The 19,027-nt window shown below is 28.0% G+C and overlaps 1 protein-coding gene across 1 annotated transcript; it reads left to right on the forward strand.

The window, feature by feature from the left end:
* The first annotated feature begins 8,029 nt into the window (after nucleotides 1-8,029).
* LOC108480350 (protein ENHANCED DISEASE RESISTANCE 2-like) lies at nucleotides 8,030-16,905 on the forward strand. Its single transcript, XM_017783315.2, has 21 exons — nucleotides 8,030-8,465; nucleotides 9,429-9,503; nucleotides 9,614-9,667; nucleotides 9,756-9,821; nucleotides 9,903-9,961; nucleotides 10,220-10,350; nucleotides 10,425-10,471; nucleotides 10,556-10,653; nucleotides 11,296-11,391; nucleotides 11,480-11,544; nucleotides 11,640-11,711; nucleotides 12,129-12,275; nucleotides 12,442-12,752; nucleotides 12,971-13,034; nucleotides 13,161-13,336; nucleotides 13,671-13,772; nucleotides 13,892-13,942; nucleotides 14,054-14,197; nucleotides 14,706-14,801; nucleotides 15,613-15,714; nucleotides 16,576-16,905. The coding sequence occupies exons 1-21, from the start codon at nucleotides 8,304-8,306 to the stop codon at nucleotides 16,666-16,668; spliced, it is 2,211 nt and encodes a 736-aa protein (XP_017638804.1). The 5' UTR covers nucleotides 8,030-8,303; the 3' UTR covers nucleotides 16,669-16,905.
* The last annotated feature ends 2,122 nt before the right edge of the window (nucleotides 16,906-19,027 follow it).

Here is a 19,027-nt window from a genome sequence, read left to right on the forward strand (position 1 = left end):
CCCTATTAACAGGACTCGGACTCGGACTCGTACAAATACATGGATCCAACCAACACACCAGTTTGGCACTCAATGCCTCATCGGATAAATCCGAAGTAATAACTACTCCCAGAGCTATATAAATTTAACACCTAGTGTCTCATCGGTTAGACCGAAGTAAATTGGCACCCAGTGCCTTATCGACTCAAAGTCGAAGAAATCTCTGAACTCTTCCTATCCTATGGCATGCCATCTATATTCGACTCAGCTCGATACAGTTAATAGGGTTTAATTTCACATTTTAGATATAACCAATATCCAATACTAATTTTTCATATAATTACATATATACACATGAATTAAATTCAATCTATAATAATCAATATCCAATGTTCACATTAACACATATATTCATTTCAATTCAATAATCAATACATTCAATATGAATCTACCAATTCAATTCATTCCAATCAATTATCAAAATGTCAATTACTCACCTCAACACTTACCATATGCATTAAATTAAATTATAACAATTAGCAACTAAGTTCGGATTATAGAAATATAAACCAGGAATTTCGAGCTATTCCACGTTGATTTTATCTTTCCCCTTTTTAGTCGAGGATTCTCAGTATGATGTAAGCTACGAATTAAAACAATTAAAATTAATCGATAAAATAATATTTCAATTTCATATTGAATATTGAATATTTAAATTTTTACTCAATATTTGTCTAAATTCCAATTTAGTCCCTAAATCAAGACTAATTTGTATTCCTCACATTTAATTCTATATTTTCATACAAACTTAACTTTAAACTAAATTTAACTCCCTATTTCACTTAAACCCATAAATTTCAAATTTTTCACAATTTAGTCCCTAATACTCAAATTTTACAATTTATTCTACAATTTAATCCTTTTCCATTTCTAACTTAAAAATCTATCAATTTAATCCCTAATACTAAAATTATTCAACATTGACAACACTTAAAAACTTAATAATTGCTAAAATTTCAACATGGGTCGGGTAACCCTAGCTACTGAGATTCCAAAAACATAAAAATTACAAGAAAATGGACTAAAAATTAACTAACCAATTAAACTTTGAACCTTAGAAGTCCCTAAGGCCGTGCATGACTTTCTTTTTCTTTCTTTCTTTTTTTTCTGTTTTGTATGGCTTTATCTTTCTTTATTTTTTTATTATACTAACTTTTTTATTATATAATATATATACACATTTACTTAATTATTAAAATTCTTAATATTATAATATATTTTAACTTTAACTATTATAATATATAAAATAAATTTACACTGAAATTATATAAATAACTCATTAATGTCGTCCACTTAATAGAATAGGCATAATTGCTTCTTTAGTCCCTTTAATTATTCTTTAATCTATAATTCAACTTATTTAGTCATTATACCTAATTACTTTTAATATCAAATAAATTCGCTTAACCGAAACCTAATTAAGAGTCCGATTTATGGGAATGGAGTTTCGGGAATGCACTTTCTGACACCCCTAACTATCAGGTCATTACACAATGACTCTAAATCTCTACGTGCGTCTCATGTATGCTCAGCAAAGATATAATGTGGTATGAGGTTCGCTAGGCTCAGGTTCATCTGTTGTAAAAGGTGGAAGGTTCACAGCGTGTGTAGTTCATTGGCTTAGCTAGGTTTGCCAAGCGTGCGCAGTACCATTGAAGGACACATGTAATAGTATGTGGTGTAGATATAACAATTTGATTGACAAAATATAAGATTACTTAAAACACATATTACTAAATCATCCTCGTAGAATTTTTTCTTTTCTTTTTACAAAAATTGTAGCATATTACTATTATTTAACTATTATTTAATTAACTTCTCATAACCTTTTAATTTCTTAATTGTTTTAAAGATAATTTTGTATTATAAATAATTTTGTATTATAAACTTTTTAAACTCAAATATATTGTTTTACCCATATTAGGGTAATGTGTATCACAAACTTTTGTTACATGATTATCAATAAAAAATTTATTTGAGGAATGTTGTCACCATTTTATTCATTTAATAAAAAATGGTAATTGTTTCATCATATCTCTGAAACGTTTTATATAATTATTCTTAATATGGTGCTGTTAATGACAACAATGGCACCTAAAAATTATTTTTAAAACTAAAGGTGATGACCTCAATAATAATGGGTCATAATGAATTATTTTTATAAATAATAAAAATTTTAAATATTTTTTATAAAAAGCGGATTTGAGTATATGGTGCCAGATTCCAAAGTGATGTAAATAGGACAAAATTGTTAGTTGCCTTTCTGAAAATTTCCAAACCATGATACTTTATTTGAATATTAAAATTGATGATGATGAAAGGAGCGTACATTCATCATGGACAATAAAAATATTTTAAGCCATTAATAATTACCTGGGGTTTATAATTTATATTTTTTACTAAAACTATAGAACAAAATTGTAAAATAATATATATACATACCAACTTAGGTAAGTAAAATAATTGTAAAAAAAATTCTAAAAAGTATAGATAATAATTAATGAAATTTTGGTGAAATAATTAAGTTAAAGATTTTAAAATTATATTCTTGTTTGAAATTTAAACATACCTCTTTTTTAGAACGCTATTCGCACATGATAATTGTACAAAGCGAAATTCAAACTTAAGTATTCAATGACTTAGAGCGTTATCTTTTACCAACAATACCACAACCTCAATGTCAATATATTGTAATTTCAAATAAACATTTGTTTGAAGGGAAAATATTTGGTAAATTGCTAGTGAAGTTTTTAAACTCCATAAGCAGGGTCAATAGTTGACAAGTATCATATAGGATATAGAAAAATATTTAAAAATAAATATTTTAAAAAGAGAGATATATGTCAATTTTTAAAGTTGTTTGTGAAATAAATAAAATACATTATCAATGTATCAAATACTAACGTTTTGTTTGAATTCATAAATTAAATAGGATCAAATTAAAAAAAAGTCAAAATATGTTATGTACTTGAATGAAGTTTGAGATTTAATCATTGTACTTAAAAATGTTAGATAACTCTCTCTTTATTTTTTTTCATTTGAAAAACCTAGTCCTATCAATGGTACTATTAGCATTGTTGTTTAAAATCTACCATAAATACCAATGCTTTAACAACTAGATTAGTGATTAAAGTGACGAGACCATTTGTTATTGGTTCAATCATATTAAAATTAAATTTTTAAAATTTTCATAAATGTAAAAAGTTAGAAAAATTATTAAACAAGGAAAAATAATAAATACAATAGAAATATAAACATCCATTTTATAAATAATAAAAATAAAATTACATATTTAAACAAATTTAAATCCAGTTGAATAGATTTTTAACTCGCTTTTTTATCCGTACAATCGGTTTTGTGCCGATTCAATCTTCATCCAATTTTTTGGTACTATTTGAACCACCAATTCATGATTTAGTTGATCGGTCAAGTCTGATTTCAACAACTAAGAAGCAAATAGTTGTAAACTAAAATAAGAATAGTAAGAGTTAATTTGGTATTGTTATTGCGGTTGAAAAATATTTTTGAAAAACTCAATTTGAAAAAAAAGTGTTTTTGGAAAAAAAAGTGTTTTTGGAAAATGTTGTACGTATATACTATGAAAAGTGTAGTTTATTAATTTAATGTGTTTGACATTGCTATAAAAGTTGCAATGAAAAGTTAAAATGTTCATTTTAGACGTAATATTAAAAATTTAAAAATAATTTAGACAATATTTAAATAATTTAATATAATTATACATAAAATATACATTTGGAATAATTTTTAATAATTAATAAATTATTTGTAAATTTAATTACACATGAAATATTTTAAAATTTTAAATATAATAATAAATAATATTTAAATAATTTAATTTAATGATACACTAATTATAAATTGATCTAAAATTTTAAATGCTTTTAAATAATTGATATAAATAAGAGTATGTTGATAATTTATACCTGTAAATGTAAAAACAAAAAATACCTAAATCTCAACTTTTACGTTTAAATGAAACCTTCAAACACAAGACTAAATAAGACCTAATTAAAGTTTTTTTATGAAAGTGTTAATAGCGAAATTTTTTAATTGGATTGTAAATTTAAATAAAAATTGGAATTTTTCAATTTGTTTCCCAGTGAAATATTAGCTAAATGTTAAAGTTAAAGCTGTTAAATTTTAAATATTATATGATAACCTAATAGTTAAAGTATATATCATCTTAGATGTGACCTGAATTCAATTTTACTAATTATATTAGTTATTTAAATTTTTCCTGTTATTGTAATTTAAAACTTTGAAATATTATATTTGAATCTCATAAAATTTTTTAAATCTGGCTCTAATTCACCCTAAACGACAGCATATTGGAGTATGAGTTAGAGGTGAGGCTAAGCTAGAGATTCTCGCCTAAAAACAGGCTAAGCTACTCTAATTCCCCTCATTTTCCTTCTCCCAAGGAAAACAAAAACCATTTTATAAATATAAAACTTGAGTTTTTTAAAAATTCATTCTTATAAACATAAATTTTGAAATTATAATTTTTTTTAACGATTTTATTAAAAGTTTTGATTTGACTCTTTTTTAAGATAATGTCTAAAACTATTCGTAGTCTCTTGCCAACCTATAAATAAGAGGATAATGTGTTTCAACACTTTTGAACCTACGTCCTTTTGTATTAACAATAATATCTATGACAATCGAGCTAAAATTCAATCAATTTAAAATTACATTTTATATCTATAGAAACGCAGGAAACTTTTTTGTGTATACACATGTGTTTTTTATTGGCATTATATATAAAAATATCAAATCTCATATTTAATCCTATTATTATGATTACATGTAAGATTTAATTTTATACTCTAATATATAATATAATTTGGTCTTTATATTTTATAATATTATTAGTTAATTCAAATAATTAATATTATTGACTATTTTAATCAATTTTTGTTAATGTTTTTAAAAATATTATTTTAACAAAAATATTTTGGCATGTTGGAACAAATGCTTTTTAAAAATTTCATCTCAACTATCAAATTTTAATTATTATAATATAATGATAAATTTTCAAACTTTTTAGTAACTATATGTAAAAGGAAGGTTGTAAGGGTTAAAATTGAGACACGAGTATGATGCTTTTAGTAAAATTATAGAAAAATTGTTAAATTTGGATTCCAATTCTTCAATTATACTTAAATTTGATATTTGATCTCTACACTTTAATTTTTAACATAATTTGATCTCTATATTTTATAATATTATTAGTTAGTCCAAATAATTAATATCGTTAACTTTCCATAAAAATTTTACATAGTTAAATAATTTGGTTGAAATGGTTTTCATTTCTTTTCTATTTGTCTCTTTTTTTTTTACATTATAGGACAATAATCAAGTTTTAGATTAATTTTAAATTTTTAGACATTTTAACTCTAAAATTTATTGAACTCGAATTTATCCTTAATTTTTAAAGAGGCTAAAATGTAAAATCTTCATTTAATTAAAAGTTAAAAAATTAAATTCATTATTTGAATCTTTTGGAGGGCTCAAGGAATTTATATCATTTCATGTTTGAATGTTTTTTGTTTTTGCAAATTATTTTGAATTCAAATTAATTTCAACGAAGTTGAAATATATATATATATATATATATATATATATAAATAATATTATTTCGGTTTTAATATAACATTATTAATTTATTGAAATAAAAGCTTTAAGAATGGTCGTTTTCTTTTATTTCATTTTCCACAAATATGATAATTACAGAGTTTTAATTTGAGTGGAGCAAATAGCAAGATAATATATTCAATGAATAAAGCTTGTTTATATTTTTCCTTTTTATTCTTTTTGAATAAAAGCTTGTCTATATTTAATGTCAATTTCAAGATGTCAACCACATTAGTTTGTTATATTTTTGGAATCAAGCCATCTTTTTCAATAGTGATACATAAAAAGAATTTAACATATATATCTTAGAAAAATAATTTACTATTTTATAATTATATCATAAATTCTAGCATTTTCATTCATAATTTATTTGAGATTAATTAATCATAATAACATGTAAAATATGTACGATATTAAAATAAAAATTAGATTAAATTGTGAGTAAAACGAAATTTAAACATATAAATACATCAAATAAATAATACTAAATACACTGCATTTTTTATCATGGTTTTGTCAACAATTATGAGTTAATGTTAAGATAATAAATTGTGCATATTAAAATAAAAATACATAGAATATATCAAAATAAAGCTTTAGTTTAATGATAAATTTAAAGTTCAATTGGCGCAAATTCAAATTCTATCATATGCATATTTTAATTGGTTAAAATAAAAGATTAAAATACACTCAATAATTATTACTTTTAACTATGAAAGAATATTTTCATAATTTTCGATCGAGATGATAACCCGATTGAAGGTGACACTATCTTACTCAAAGATTTAATAAAAAATATAAACATATTTATAAAAATTAGTGGTTGATGAACTTATAACACTAATTTGATCGAAATTTAATATAAGTATAAATTATTAATTAAGGAATATAAAAGCTTCCGGAGTGGTCCTCTTATTTTGCTTCCATTTTCCATAAATATGATAATTATATAGTTCTATTTTGAGTGGAGCAAATAGAAAGATATATATATATTTTAAAATGAGTAAAGCTTGCTATCTTTAATGTCAATTTCATGATATCAACCAAATTAGTTCGTCATTTCTTTTGGAATCAACCATCTTTTTCCATTTCTTTTCAATATTGATGATATATAAAACTTTAGAAAATATCTTACCTAAATAGATCAACATTTTGGGAGTATAATGTTGTTTGCATTCTGTTTATATTTAGGGTTTGGAATTCTTAATTATTCCTTTTCGTAATGTTATTTTTGAAGTTGAAATGTGTGTTTTTCACTACACCTAACATTTATTTGTAAATGGTAATCATTAATTGAAAATGTATTTTTCATTGTTATTTTTCTTGTATGAGTATCTAGTAATTCTAAAAATATTATTTTAAAAAATTGAAATTTAGTATTTGTTTTTTTAGGAATTTTGTTATTTTACTTTCTAAATTTCAAAAATTTAAGTCTAATTTTTAACTCTACTACTTTGTTTGTTGACGTTTTGAAATAATAAAAAACCCATTTGTTAACAATGTAACTAAAAAATTTTAATGACCTAAATTTAACAATATAATCTTAACATTATTAGCGGTTGGGCTTAAATTTAGAAATTTGAAAAATAAAAGGAATAGATTCTTAAAATAAGAGTACATATACTAAATTTTAAATATGAGAAGAGTATAGGAACTTATGACATATTTTAACTTTTTTTTTTTTTGCAGTTCGTTAAGTTTACTGACACCTATCAATTTCATCCAAATTTTAAAAACTTGATCCAATTAACTCAAACTCAAATCCGACATAATTTGTCTTCGTCATAAAAAATTACCAACTTAAATTGGTTCGAACTTAAAAATATTTTGAATCTATAGCGGCCAACCACAAAATTACCCGAACTCAAAAAACAATTCAAACTCGAAATAACTCAAACAAATATCACAAAATAATCTTAACCATTAATGACCATAATCTAAAATGATTTAAATAGGTAATCCAATCCAACTCAGAAAAATCCTTCAAAATGAAATAATCAAAATCTAAATAATTCAAACTCAAAATAATTAAACCCAAAATTAGAGGACCGTACTCGAAACTAAACCAAAATCTAGAATTTTAAAATCCAAATTCGTCTGATTTATATTTATCTAATTCAAAATCAAGAAGTTTACTTCATTTTTCATGAATATATAAAATTGTTTAATAATTAAATAGATAATTTTTAAAAACAAAAAACAAAAACAAAAAGGTAAAAGTACATGATTGGATGGATAGGTTTTAACGGACTTTTCAAACATCGAAGCAAAGAACCGAAGGGGTAATAAAGTAATTTCATTCGTGAAAGATTCGCCTGTCAATCTTTTGTCTTATATAAACTCTTTCCTCCATTTCAGTTTTCATAATCAAACAGAAAAAGTAAAAAAATAAAAATAAAAAAAATTGCACAATGAAATCGATAGTTCATTTTTAAATTCTAAAGAATTTCTTTTTGCTAATTTTCATCACTTCAAAATTAAGAAAAAAATGAAAAAAAACATTGATTCTCTTTGTACTCCATTAATGTGAAAAATCAAGGATCAAATCATCATCTATGGCAGTTTTTTGATTCTCTGTTTGGCAAAAGAATTTTTTTTCTTTAAAAAAAATGGCAGGTTGTTCGCAGAGTGGCGGAGAGTTAAAAATGGAAGGATGGCTGTATATAATACGTTCAAATCGGATTGGATTACAGTATTCAAGGAAACGTTACTTTGTTCTTGAAGCGCATCTTCTTAATTGCTTCAAATCCATGCCTATTTCCAGTCTTCAGGTCCATTCCTTCTTTCTTTTATTTTCCTTTTTCAAATAATAGTTTATTTCTTTCTTCTTTTTGTTTGTTTGTTGAGATTTGAGAAGCTTATCTTGCAACTTTCATTACTCGGTTAACGAATGTTTATAAAGAAATAATGGCATTAAGTTGATTATATTTCCTATTTCACTATTTGTTTATTTAATAACCATTTTAGTTGCTAATTTTTGGATTAGTTGAATATAGTTTAATAAGCTTATTGCAAACACGTTTTCTGGTAAAGTATGAGAGTACTTTGATAAGGCTTTTTTGCTCATTATACTCTTTTTAGTAGTTTCTTTCAATCTAGCAGTTCAAATTGTGCTGCTACTCTTTTTTCTTGCTTTTGTGTTAGAAATATAACTGTTTATAGGTCAATTGAATCCTGAAAAAATCTACTGACTACGGTCAACTTTGTGTCAGGAATATTTTTACTTTACACATTCGCATGTCACAGTATTTGAAGTCATTTTTTCTCTTATTATTGAAAATTGGAGTTGATTTGACGATAATCATAAGCGAAGCAAATATTAGCTTTAATTTTTTTATTATTATAAAAGAGGCTTTAGTTAGGAGATACAGAAGAGAGTTGCAGATGCCACCTTTTAAAGATGGCTGCGTGAACCAGCTTGGCTAAGTTTTGCGTTCACTGTTAGCATTAACTTGAGCGTAATTTGTAATGTGGTTACGTCTTTTGCTCTAGGGGGAATTGGCTCATCTTCCTCAAAGAAATAACCAATGCTAAAGCTATTGAGTCCTCTGTTTCTAGCTGTAGCAGTTTTTCTTAGCTTTGTGAAAGTATTGTGTATATAGTTTGATGAATGAATACTCGGGGATGTCAAGATAATCTTTAGGCTCATTCATTTTGAACAATAATATTTAATTTATAAATATGGTTTGACAATTTTATTGGGTGAAAGAGCTAAACATTTATTTGCCTTTCAGGAATCAGGAAGAAGTGCAATCATTGATTCCAGCATTCGAGTTACAGATAATGGGAGGGAGAGCATTCACAGAAAAGTATGTGTATAATTTGTTATTTTCCTCGGACGGTGGTAAATTTTTTGGTTTATATATCAGTTTACGCCATTGGATCCTTTGTAATGACAGTTCTTTGTTTGACGTTGTAGGTATTCTTCATATTCACCCTTTATAATAGTTCTAATCACAATGATCAACTTAAGGTGAGGCAAATATTTCAGAAAAATATTGTTAGTCAATATCTATCATACTTTTACCTTCATGGTTGAGATATGGAATCTAAATTTATAGCTAGGAGCTAGTAGTCCTGAAGAAGCAGCAAGATGGATTCATTCCTTTCAGGAAGCAGCCTTAAAGGTGCCAAATCGCTTCCTCTTGTAATTGCACATCATAAGTTTCTGATATAGGATGGGATGAGACTGAGACTTATGTATGCAGGGTGGTCCACGCCCTGGAAGTGATGTTGCTTGTTCAAAGAGTAGATGGCAGTCCTTCAGGTATAATAATGAGTTATCATTCCTGCATTACTATTCAACATATATTTTACTTCTGGATTTTTTATATCTGTTCACATTCATGCTTGCATACAATTTGGTTTCTTCGCAGATTGCTCGAATAACTTGAGTTGGATATATTTGAAATTATTTTTAGTGATGAGTGTGAGAGAACATGATGCTTGTTCTTAATTTTGTATTCTCTCGTATTTATATCCCATTACTATATGTCAATTTCTTAAAAGGACTCCGTGCATGCAGATTGAGTAGTTCCAGTGATTCAAATCACAATAATTCTATTGACTGGACTCTTTATCCAACTACAAAGATGGACAGAGTAACATCTGACGTTGTAGCACCATCACCTTGGACAATCTTTGGCTGTCAGAACGGTAAGTACAAAAGGAATATTTTGGATTTTTGATATATTAATAGTTGTTTGTCTAAGCCCGTGAGTTCAATGCAGGTCTTAGACTGTTTAAAGAAGCTAAAGATAGGGATTCTCATGGAAAGGTCAGTAGCTTTTGATTCACTGGTCAATTATTTTTTCATGAAATAGCAATTTGGCTTTGTGTTTTACGCCTCTCTAATTGGCAGTGGGACGACCATCCTGCAATCATGGCTGTGGGTGTTGTAGATGGAACTTCAGAAGCCATTTTCCAGACACTAATGTCTCTTGGACCCTCAAGATCAGAGTAAGCTGCTAAGTACTTTGTATTTTTGTTAGCTCTTATACCCTTTTCCAGAGCCATGGCTTGATTTAATGGTACTTCGGTTCTATGCATATTTGTAATCATAGTAAATCTAGCATTGTGATTCAATGGAACAGATTGGATTGTAATTGTTATTTTCTCAGTTGGCAACTTTTTATGTGCCATTAAAGCTGGTCTTATTGAAGTCATAATGGAGTGAAAATGTGAACTTTAGTTTGATGCATGATAGAAACTGAAACCATGTAATCTTTGCCATTTTAATGTGAACTTCCAGTCTATGTAGAAACTGAGTATACTAAGTTTAATAGTACACAAAAAACCATGTAATCTTTGCCATTTTAATGTGAACTTCCAGTTTATGTAGAAACTGAGTATACTAAGTTTAATAGTACACAAAAAACCAGAAATCTAAATTCTGAAGATGATATCATGAACAGATGTGGCTTCTGTATTTGGTGCCCAATCTAATTCATCTATTTGAATTATCATTACTGCTTTGGTGTTCTCTTGTACATCATAAAGTCGTGCAAAATTATAATTCTGTTCATCTAGCAGTGTATTTTGCATTTTATGAAATTCCTCATTTTTCTAAAACAAAGTGTAACTTTGCAAATTGTCTTGCAGATGGGACTTCTGTTTCTACAAGGGTAGTGTGGTCGAACATCTTGATGGTCATACTGATATTGTTCACAAGCAGCTATATAGTGATTGGTTACCTTGGTCAGATCCAAACTTCTGATTTAGACATTATGCTTTGCAAGACAAATGTTTCTGTTTATATATTTTCACTAATTAATTATACTTGCAGGGGAATGAAAAGAAGGGATCTCTTGTTGCGGCGCTATTGGAGAAGAGAAGATGATGGAACATATGGTAGTAATTACTCTTAGGAAATTCTTAAAGTTCTATTCAGAAGTCAGAACCTGGTTGAATTGTAAACTCACTTCTTTTGGTTGATATTATCACAGTTATTCTCTACCACTCAGTGGTTCACAAGAAGTGCCCCCCACAGAAAAGCTATGTCCGTGCCAGCCTTAAAAGTAATGTATGCCTGAAATTTATGCATAAAAGAGATCTTTCTGAGTTCTCTAAATCTGATGTACATATTACAAGATGCTTGAGCTGTTTTCAGTTTAAGTTATCATGCAAGAGTTTTTTTTCTGGTATCCCTTGTGTGCATGAACACATGCATATAGACTGGTACTTGTGTGTGTGTTTGAATGTGGAAGCATCTTTTGGCCTCTCAGCTTGAACACTGCTGATAACTGCTTATCGCATTGCTTTTATTTTGATCTGATAAGTTTTATCATTGTCCTGATATATGCACCAACACATTTGTGAGATGTGGCATATGATGCTCACTTAATTTCCTTTTTAAGGAAAGGGAATGATATTTATATTAAAAACAAATAAATAAAAAGTTAATCTACAAGGTTAATGTTTGGCATTTCTTGCAGGTGGTGGATATGTCATATCTCCAGTGACTGAAGGAAAACACTCTGTTGTGAAGCACATGCTTGCAATTGATTGGAAATTCTGGAAATCTTATCTTCGAACATCTGCAGTCAGATCTATTACCATCCGGATGCTTGAGAGAGTTGCTGGTAATCATATATTCTGTTATGACATTGTGTCATCTATTACCCTAACATCCAACTGCAGATATAATCTTATTTATCAATTCATTTATTGTGTGTATGTGTCTGTGTTACAAATTTGTGTGATCATTGAGGTATTAAGTTTCTAGGAACCTATATCATCTACTTGCAGCATTAAGAGAATTATTCAAAGCAAAACAAGGAAACTATCCTACTGCTGATCTTTCATCTGGAGAGTTGATGCGGAATGTTAGGTTGCATCAAAGTGAAGAGGATGGCATAGTTGATATGTGTACGGAGATAGAGGCTGGAAAAACTAAGGAAAATATGAATGAAGCAATGGAAAGGGCATCTTCAGAACACTCAAGTCTGGTAGGTCTCAATGATGCTGCTGATGAATTCTTTGATGTTCCAGAACCAACAGAACATGATCGAGCAGAAGATGGATGGGCTTCTGACTTTGGTCCTGAAGTATACTCTCAGGTACAAGTCGAAGTTGTTATTACTGATTTTACATTCAAATGGATTTTTGGGTAAATTTGCTTCATATCTCATTGAGGATGTGATATACTGCAGTGTTTCTCCACCTTTTCTATTTCATTTATAATGGCTGCATTACAGTTGCTCTTGCATTAGATGAGCTATAACAAGTTCTGTTGTTTAGCTCCAATTTTCACTTCTATATGATTGGAAACTTTCAGGATACACGCCAACTGAAGTTATCAACGGCTGCTGTTTTTGTGAAAAAGATACATGATCTTGCAGGTGATTCCTATTTTGATGATAAATATTCAATTTAACTTCTGAATTTCGCCAATAAAGATTTTTCTTTTTCAAAGGTAGTTATAGAAAGATCTATTGCTAATTGCGTACAATTCTTATATGTTGCAGTCCAGAAGAGGGGCTACATGGACTTACAAGACATGACAAGGGAAGATGGCGTATGTTGCTCCTATGGAAACACTCTTTCTAAGGATCCAACTTGTACATTGCCTTGCAGTTGGACAGCAGCGGAACCCTCCACATTTTTGATTCGTGGGAAGAATTACCTTGAAGATCAAAAGAAGGTATGAAGAATGATGTTTCATAAGGTTTAACGTCAAAGCTGAAGTGAATAATAAAAGTTAAGCTGGAGTGTTCTATGATGGTTCATTGTATGCCTTACTACATTATCTTCCAGTGAATTGGGTTTTGTCTCTGATATTCTCTAAATTATCTCCTCCTTCCATTTTTGGTTTTAGCTCTTAGAATGTCTTAGATGCAATCAATTTCAGGTTTTTGCCTTACTACATTACCATATGTTGATAAGCTCTCCTTTATGGATACCGCCGTTTTTAGTTTTCCCGCATTAAATTTCAACTTCCAGTTTAACATTATATCTTTACTCTTGTTTTCTGCCAGTTTAAGGCAAAGGGCACATTGATGCAAATGGTCGCTGCAGATTGGTTAAGATCTGACAAACGAGAAGATGATCTAGGAGGGCGTCCTGGGGGCATTGTTCAGGTTTTCCTTTGTCATTTTCCCATGAGTTACCTGTAAACTCAAGCTGTACTTGTTGCATTGTGCAATATGTTGATTGTAAATTGAAAATTGGAGAACTTCTACGAGTTGTTTATTTGCAGAAATATGCTGCTCGGGGAGGGCCAGAGTTTTTCTTCATTGTAAACATACAGGTACTTTGGTCTTTCACTTATTCTTCATTCTGCGAAGTAATATGTATTTCTATCTCCATTCTTTTTGGTTCTTGAGCATTAAAAATAATTGAATCATTTAACACGAAACAGGTGCCAGGTTCAACAACATATAGCCTAGCACTATACTATATGATGAATACTCCTGTGGAAGATTCACCCTTGCTACACAACTTTGTCAACGGAGATGATGCATATAGAAATTCAAGGTTCAAGCTCATTCCATACATATCTAAGGTTGGTTCATGCAGCACTTTGCAGTTACGATTGAGGATTTATTGGTATTCTTGTATGGTATTGAACTCACTAGGGGGTTAAGAAACTCAGAGAAAAAAAGAGCAAGCTTGTGTTTAACTCCGTTCAACCATTAACGGGATAAACAATTTATATTTCAGCTCCAGTGATTTTAAAGGACTAAGGTCTTAAGACGAAATTACGTTTTTGATATCTTTGTGCATGCCCTTTTTATCTGGAAAAGTGAACTCTCAGTCGGGTTTGACACCCTTTTTTTTCTTCAGTTGCATCACTTAGATTATGAATTTTTTTACCTTTCTGAAGATTTGCTTTTGTAGGAAATTCTTACATAAAGCTTTGAACTGAGTTTACCCATGTCAAGTGGCCTATGAAGAAAATGAATAATTGCATGAATTATTTACCATGAGGACTAGCTGATTTTGTGCTGTATGCAAACTCCATTTCACATCGCATAAAGCAATGTTTCTGATACTTGAGTTTGTTTTGTTAGGGGTCCTGGATAGTCAAGCAGAGTGTTGGAAAGAAAGCTTGTCTAATTGGCCATGCTCTGGAAATGAATTATTTCCATGGCAAAAACTACTTGGAGGTAACTACCCTACACCCTATATTTCTTCCGGTCCAAACACACGCATGCATAGTGTTATATATATATATAATATATTCAACTCTCTATTAACAATCTCATTTGTTCCAAAGTGTTGATTGCTCTACACCTTTGATAGTATTTCATATTTAGATAAAATTTACAAATGTAATTTATTATTAAAATTATTTTCATTTAATAAAATATTATTAATAGATTTTTTATGTAGAATTGTAACATTTTATTGAAATAATATCTTAACTAAAAGTGATTATTTTATTTCACTCAGGAATATAACTAATTTTACTAAAGTTTGAGATAAGAAGTTATTATAGAGAACTTATAGTAAAGAGTGAACTTCATAGTTTATAACTATAGTTTGTTATAGATGAAAAGTTGCTATAGTGTACAAATAAAACATAAAAAAAATCTACTATATAACAAAGTTGCTATAGTTGTTTATTGTATATACGCACATAAGAATTTCCCCATTTCAGAAGATGAGTGTATTTGGATAGAGAAGAATTAAGTTTTGTGCAGTACAATTATACTTACCTATAGTTATTTGCATTGTAAATAAGAGATAAGAAAGAGAACATAATAATTTCATGATAATAACCAATAAGTTGGGGAATGCAATGAAAATAAATCATATAGTTTCATTTCTCTCTCTTCAAACCAAAAGGACAATTAGGTTAGAAAATTTCTCTTCTGATGCAAGCGGGAGAGGCGTATCAGTTACTAATTTGTACAAAAGCATGACAAAAAATTATGTACAACATGGCATACTAAAATTTTGCAACCATCATTTCAGCTTGGGATTGACATTGGGTCATCGACAGTGGCAAGAGGCGTGGTCAATCTTGTGCTTGGTTACCTCAACAATCTGGTTATCGAAATGGCATTTTTGATACAGGTAAGTGTTGGTATAATTGGTTACCTCAACAGTCTTTTAATTTGATATAATTTGGCTTATAGATCTAAATTGATGATACCATTAGTTGCTATTATTTAAGTGATGATATGGATTTTTCTTTATAAAAAAACAGCCTTAAGCTCGGTTGAAACGTGTTTGACTGTATGACAAAAAAAAAAAAGTTTGACTAGATTTCTCCTTGACCATAATTTTTTATCGAATAACAACTAATAGTGTTATTACTTTGAGCCAATTAATAATATTATAAAAATAAAGGACAAGGATGTAGCCAGGGGGCCGGCATGGGCCCCGGCCCCCTAAAATGTAAAATTATATTTCAAGACTTTAAATTTTTTTAAAAATTTTAAACTAATAAAGGTAAAATTTCACTTTGGCCCTCCCTAAAATTATAAAAATTCGATTTAATCCTTTACAAATTATAAAGATATAAACTATAAAAAATTAAAATTTCATCCGGCCCCTCCTAAAAAATTTTTCTAGCTTCGCCCTTGATAAAGGATCACATATGTAAAATTAAAGTAGAGGGATTAGATTTCAAATTTCAGCATTATAGAGAGACTAAGACTATAATTAAACTATTTTCAATTAATAAGATATCTTAAGCTTTGGTTGGAACCGAGAATGGGGAGGAGTGTTTGTTAATCAAACTGTTAAAATTAATAAGCATTTTCCTATTTTATAGCTTAACCATTGGATTAACAACTTTTTTTATCCTTCATGCCAAGCAGATCCTTAGCTCTAAAGCACTTAGAAACAAACGAATCCTTTCTTCATTTATCTGTGATCTTACACTTGTCCCTGTGGTCTACAAGAGTTTTCATTTGATTTTCTTATATGCAGGCAAATACGGAAGATGAGCTGCCGGAGTACCTTCTCGGAACGTGCCGCTTGAACCATCTGGATGCCGCGAAATCGATTCCCGTAAAAGTATGATTAATTCTCAATCTGATGGTTTACTTGCTTGGATTGAGGAAGAACATCAACAGTTCATACCATTGCATATATTGCATTGCTGCAACATTCTTTTATTCAGTCAAAATGAGCATATATTTACCTAATGCCAGCTACATTTGGTGTGGCAGATATCGTGTCATTGAAAAAAAAAAACACCTCTTTTGTACAGATAACACGGGTTAATTAGTGAAATCAAAATTTTCATTTTTTTTATAATTTACCTCAATCGGACTTTATGCATGAGTTTGGAATACCGTGCATAAACCTAGGAATTTTGACTTTTCAATTGAATTCAAAATTATTTAAAATATTTTATGGTCCTAATAAATGATCTAAAATTATTTATAATCAAAATAATCAAAACTCACAACATTTTTATGAATTTTAAGCTATTTAAATCGAAAATAATATAAATATTAAATGACTGAAAATTAGAATTAATACTCATGCAATTAAAATCAAAATTGAATCTAATTTAAAATAAATAAAAATTTAAAATAATCTGATGTGACCAATTGATAAATCTACACAGCTCCATGGTCTGTGGGTGCAGTGGGGTCCCCAAGCACCACCAAAGTGGGTGGTTTGGGCACCATTTAGGCACTTTGGAGTTTTAAAAACCAGCCAAAATGTTGGCATTTTCTATTATTGCACCACGTATCCCATTACCCAAGGCGACAACTTGATATATGCAACTATGGATTAAAATAATAAAACAGTCCAACTCCAACCCACTAAACTATGCCCCTACTTATTCCCCCAATCCAAACCATAATAGACAACAGCAATAAATAAATAAATAAATACATATTTAATAGAGAAAAGGATTTAAGAATTTAACTCGAAATTTATGTAATCATAAATTTAATATTAGAATTTCATCATTCCACTCATTGTTTACTTTAAAATTATTAAAAGGAATTATTGGTATTGAAATCACATTTAATTTTAAAAATAAAATAGTTTATTCTTATCAACCCAATTAATTTATTCCACTAAGAAAAAAAATTAATAGTCTATTTCATTATTTAAATATAAAAGTAATATAGTATGAACCCACTTTTTATTCATATCCTAATAGCTAGACTCAAATAATTTTAATTAAAGAAAAATATATAATGAAGTTATTTTTACATATGTCTCGATTTTCTTTTAAAATTTTCTTTCTCATTTCTTTTTGTTCAAATTTATTAATACAATCGTAAAATATTCGAAGTAGTTTATTTAAAATGTTAAGAGTCATTAATTTATACGGTATCATATATACTTGCATGATTTATATTCTAAAAGTCATGTGTTCAAATCCTACTTTGTGTGGGCTCTCGTTAGAAGCTATGAACAAGATTGAGGATGTGTTGTTCACAATACTAAAATAGACAATACATTCATGTTATCAACACAATACAATATTGAGGATGTGTTGTTTACAATACTAAAAATGACAATATATTCATGTTATCAACACAATACTTTAATAGGCTCAGTAAAAAAATATCACTATTTATTTATTTTAAAAATATTTTTATTAATATTTATATATTATATCACTGTTTATTTATTTTAAAAATATTTTTATTAATATTTATATATTTTAGAATTAATATAAATTAAAATAATAATTAATAAGCAATACTTTAATATGATTAGACTATTCAAAGTGAAATTTATTTTATTCAAACTTGATTCGAACTAAATGAATAACTCGATATTAAATAAATTTATAAAATTAAAAAATTTAAAATAAATTTATCATGCATCAATTAAAAGAATATTTGTGGCTTGAGTTTTACTAATTATCCAACATAAGAATATTTCTTACCAATAAAGTTACTGTTGTAGTGATAGAAAGGTTGCGTTAATTCAAGTTAAAAATAATTAAAACTTTAATTTCAGATTTGATTCATTTTAAGTTAAATTTTAGTAAATATTTTTCAATTATGGGTTCATCTAACTCGATTCAATTTAAATCAAATAATTTTAAAAAATAAATTTAATTACAAATATTAAAACATTATTATCCCATACATTAAAAAGCTTATTACCTAAATATTTTATAAATATTTTATGGCATATGACAATTTTAACTAAAAATTCAAATAAAATAAATGTTATTTCCTAAAGTTTTTTTTTAAATCTATAAACATATTTTTCTTTTTTAATTAAATGTTACTCGGTCATTAAAATAAATCTCTTAGTCAATTGTTTTGTGACATTTGGCAAACTTTAACTAAAAATCCTAAAAATTAAATATTATTTCTTTCAGTACTTAAAAAAATATTATCTCTTTTGTTATTTACCCAATGACTCTGATGACGAAAAATTCAATAACCTGTCAAAA

Source organism: Gossypium arboreum, chromosome 1 (genome assembly GCF_025698485.1).
Source record: "Gossypium arboreum isolate Shixiya-1 chromosome 1, ASM2569848v2, whole genome shotgun sequence".
In the NCBI taxonomy this organism is placed as follows: domain Eukaryota; kingdom Viridiplantae; phylum Streptophyta; class Magnoliopsida; order Malvales; family Malvaceae; genus Gossypium; species Gossypium arboreum.

What these genes read in the sequence shown, in the direction of transcription:
- LOC108480350 (XM_017783315.2), top strand. Translation starts at nt 8,304, where the DNA reads ATGGCAGGTTGTTCGCAGAGTGGCGGAGAGTTAAAAATGGAAGGATGG. An exon ending in AGAAGATGATGGAACATATG is followed by an intron (nt 11,545 to 11,639) that starts GTAGTAATTACT and finishes ATATTATCACAG; the next exon opens with TTATTCTCTACCACTCAGTG. An exon ending in ATGGCAAAAACTACTTGGAG is followed by an intron (nt 14,802 to 15,612) that starts GTAACTACCCTA and finishes CCATCATTTCAG; the next exon opens with CTTGGGATTGACATTGGGTC.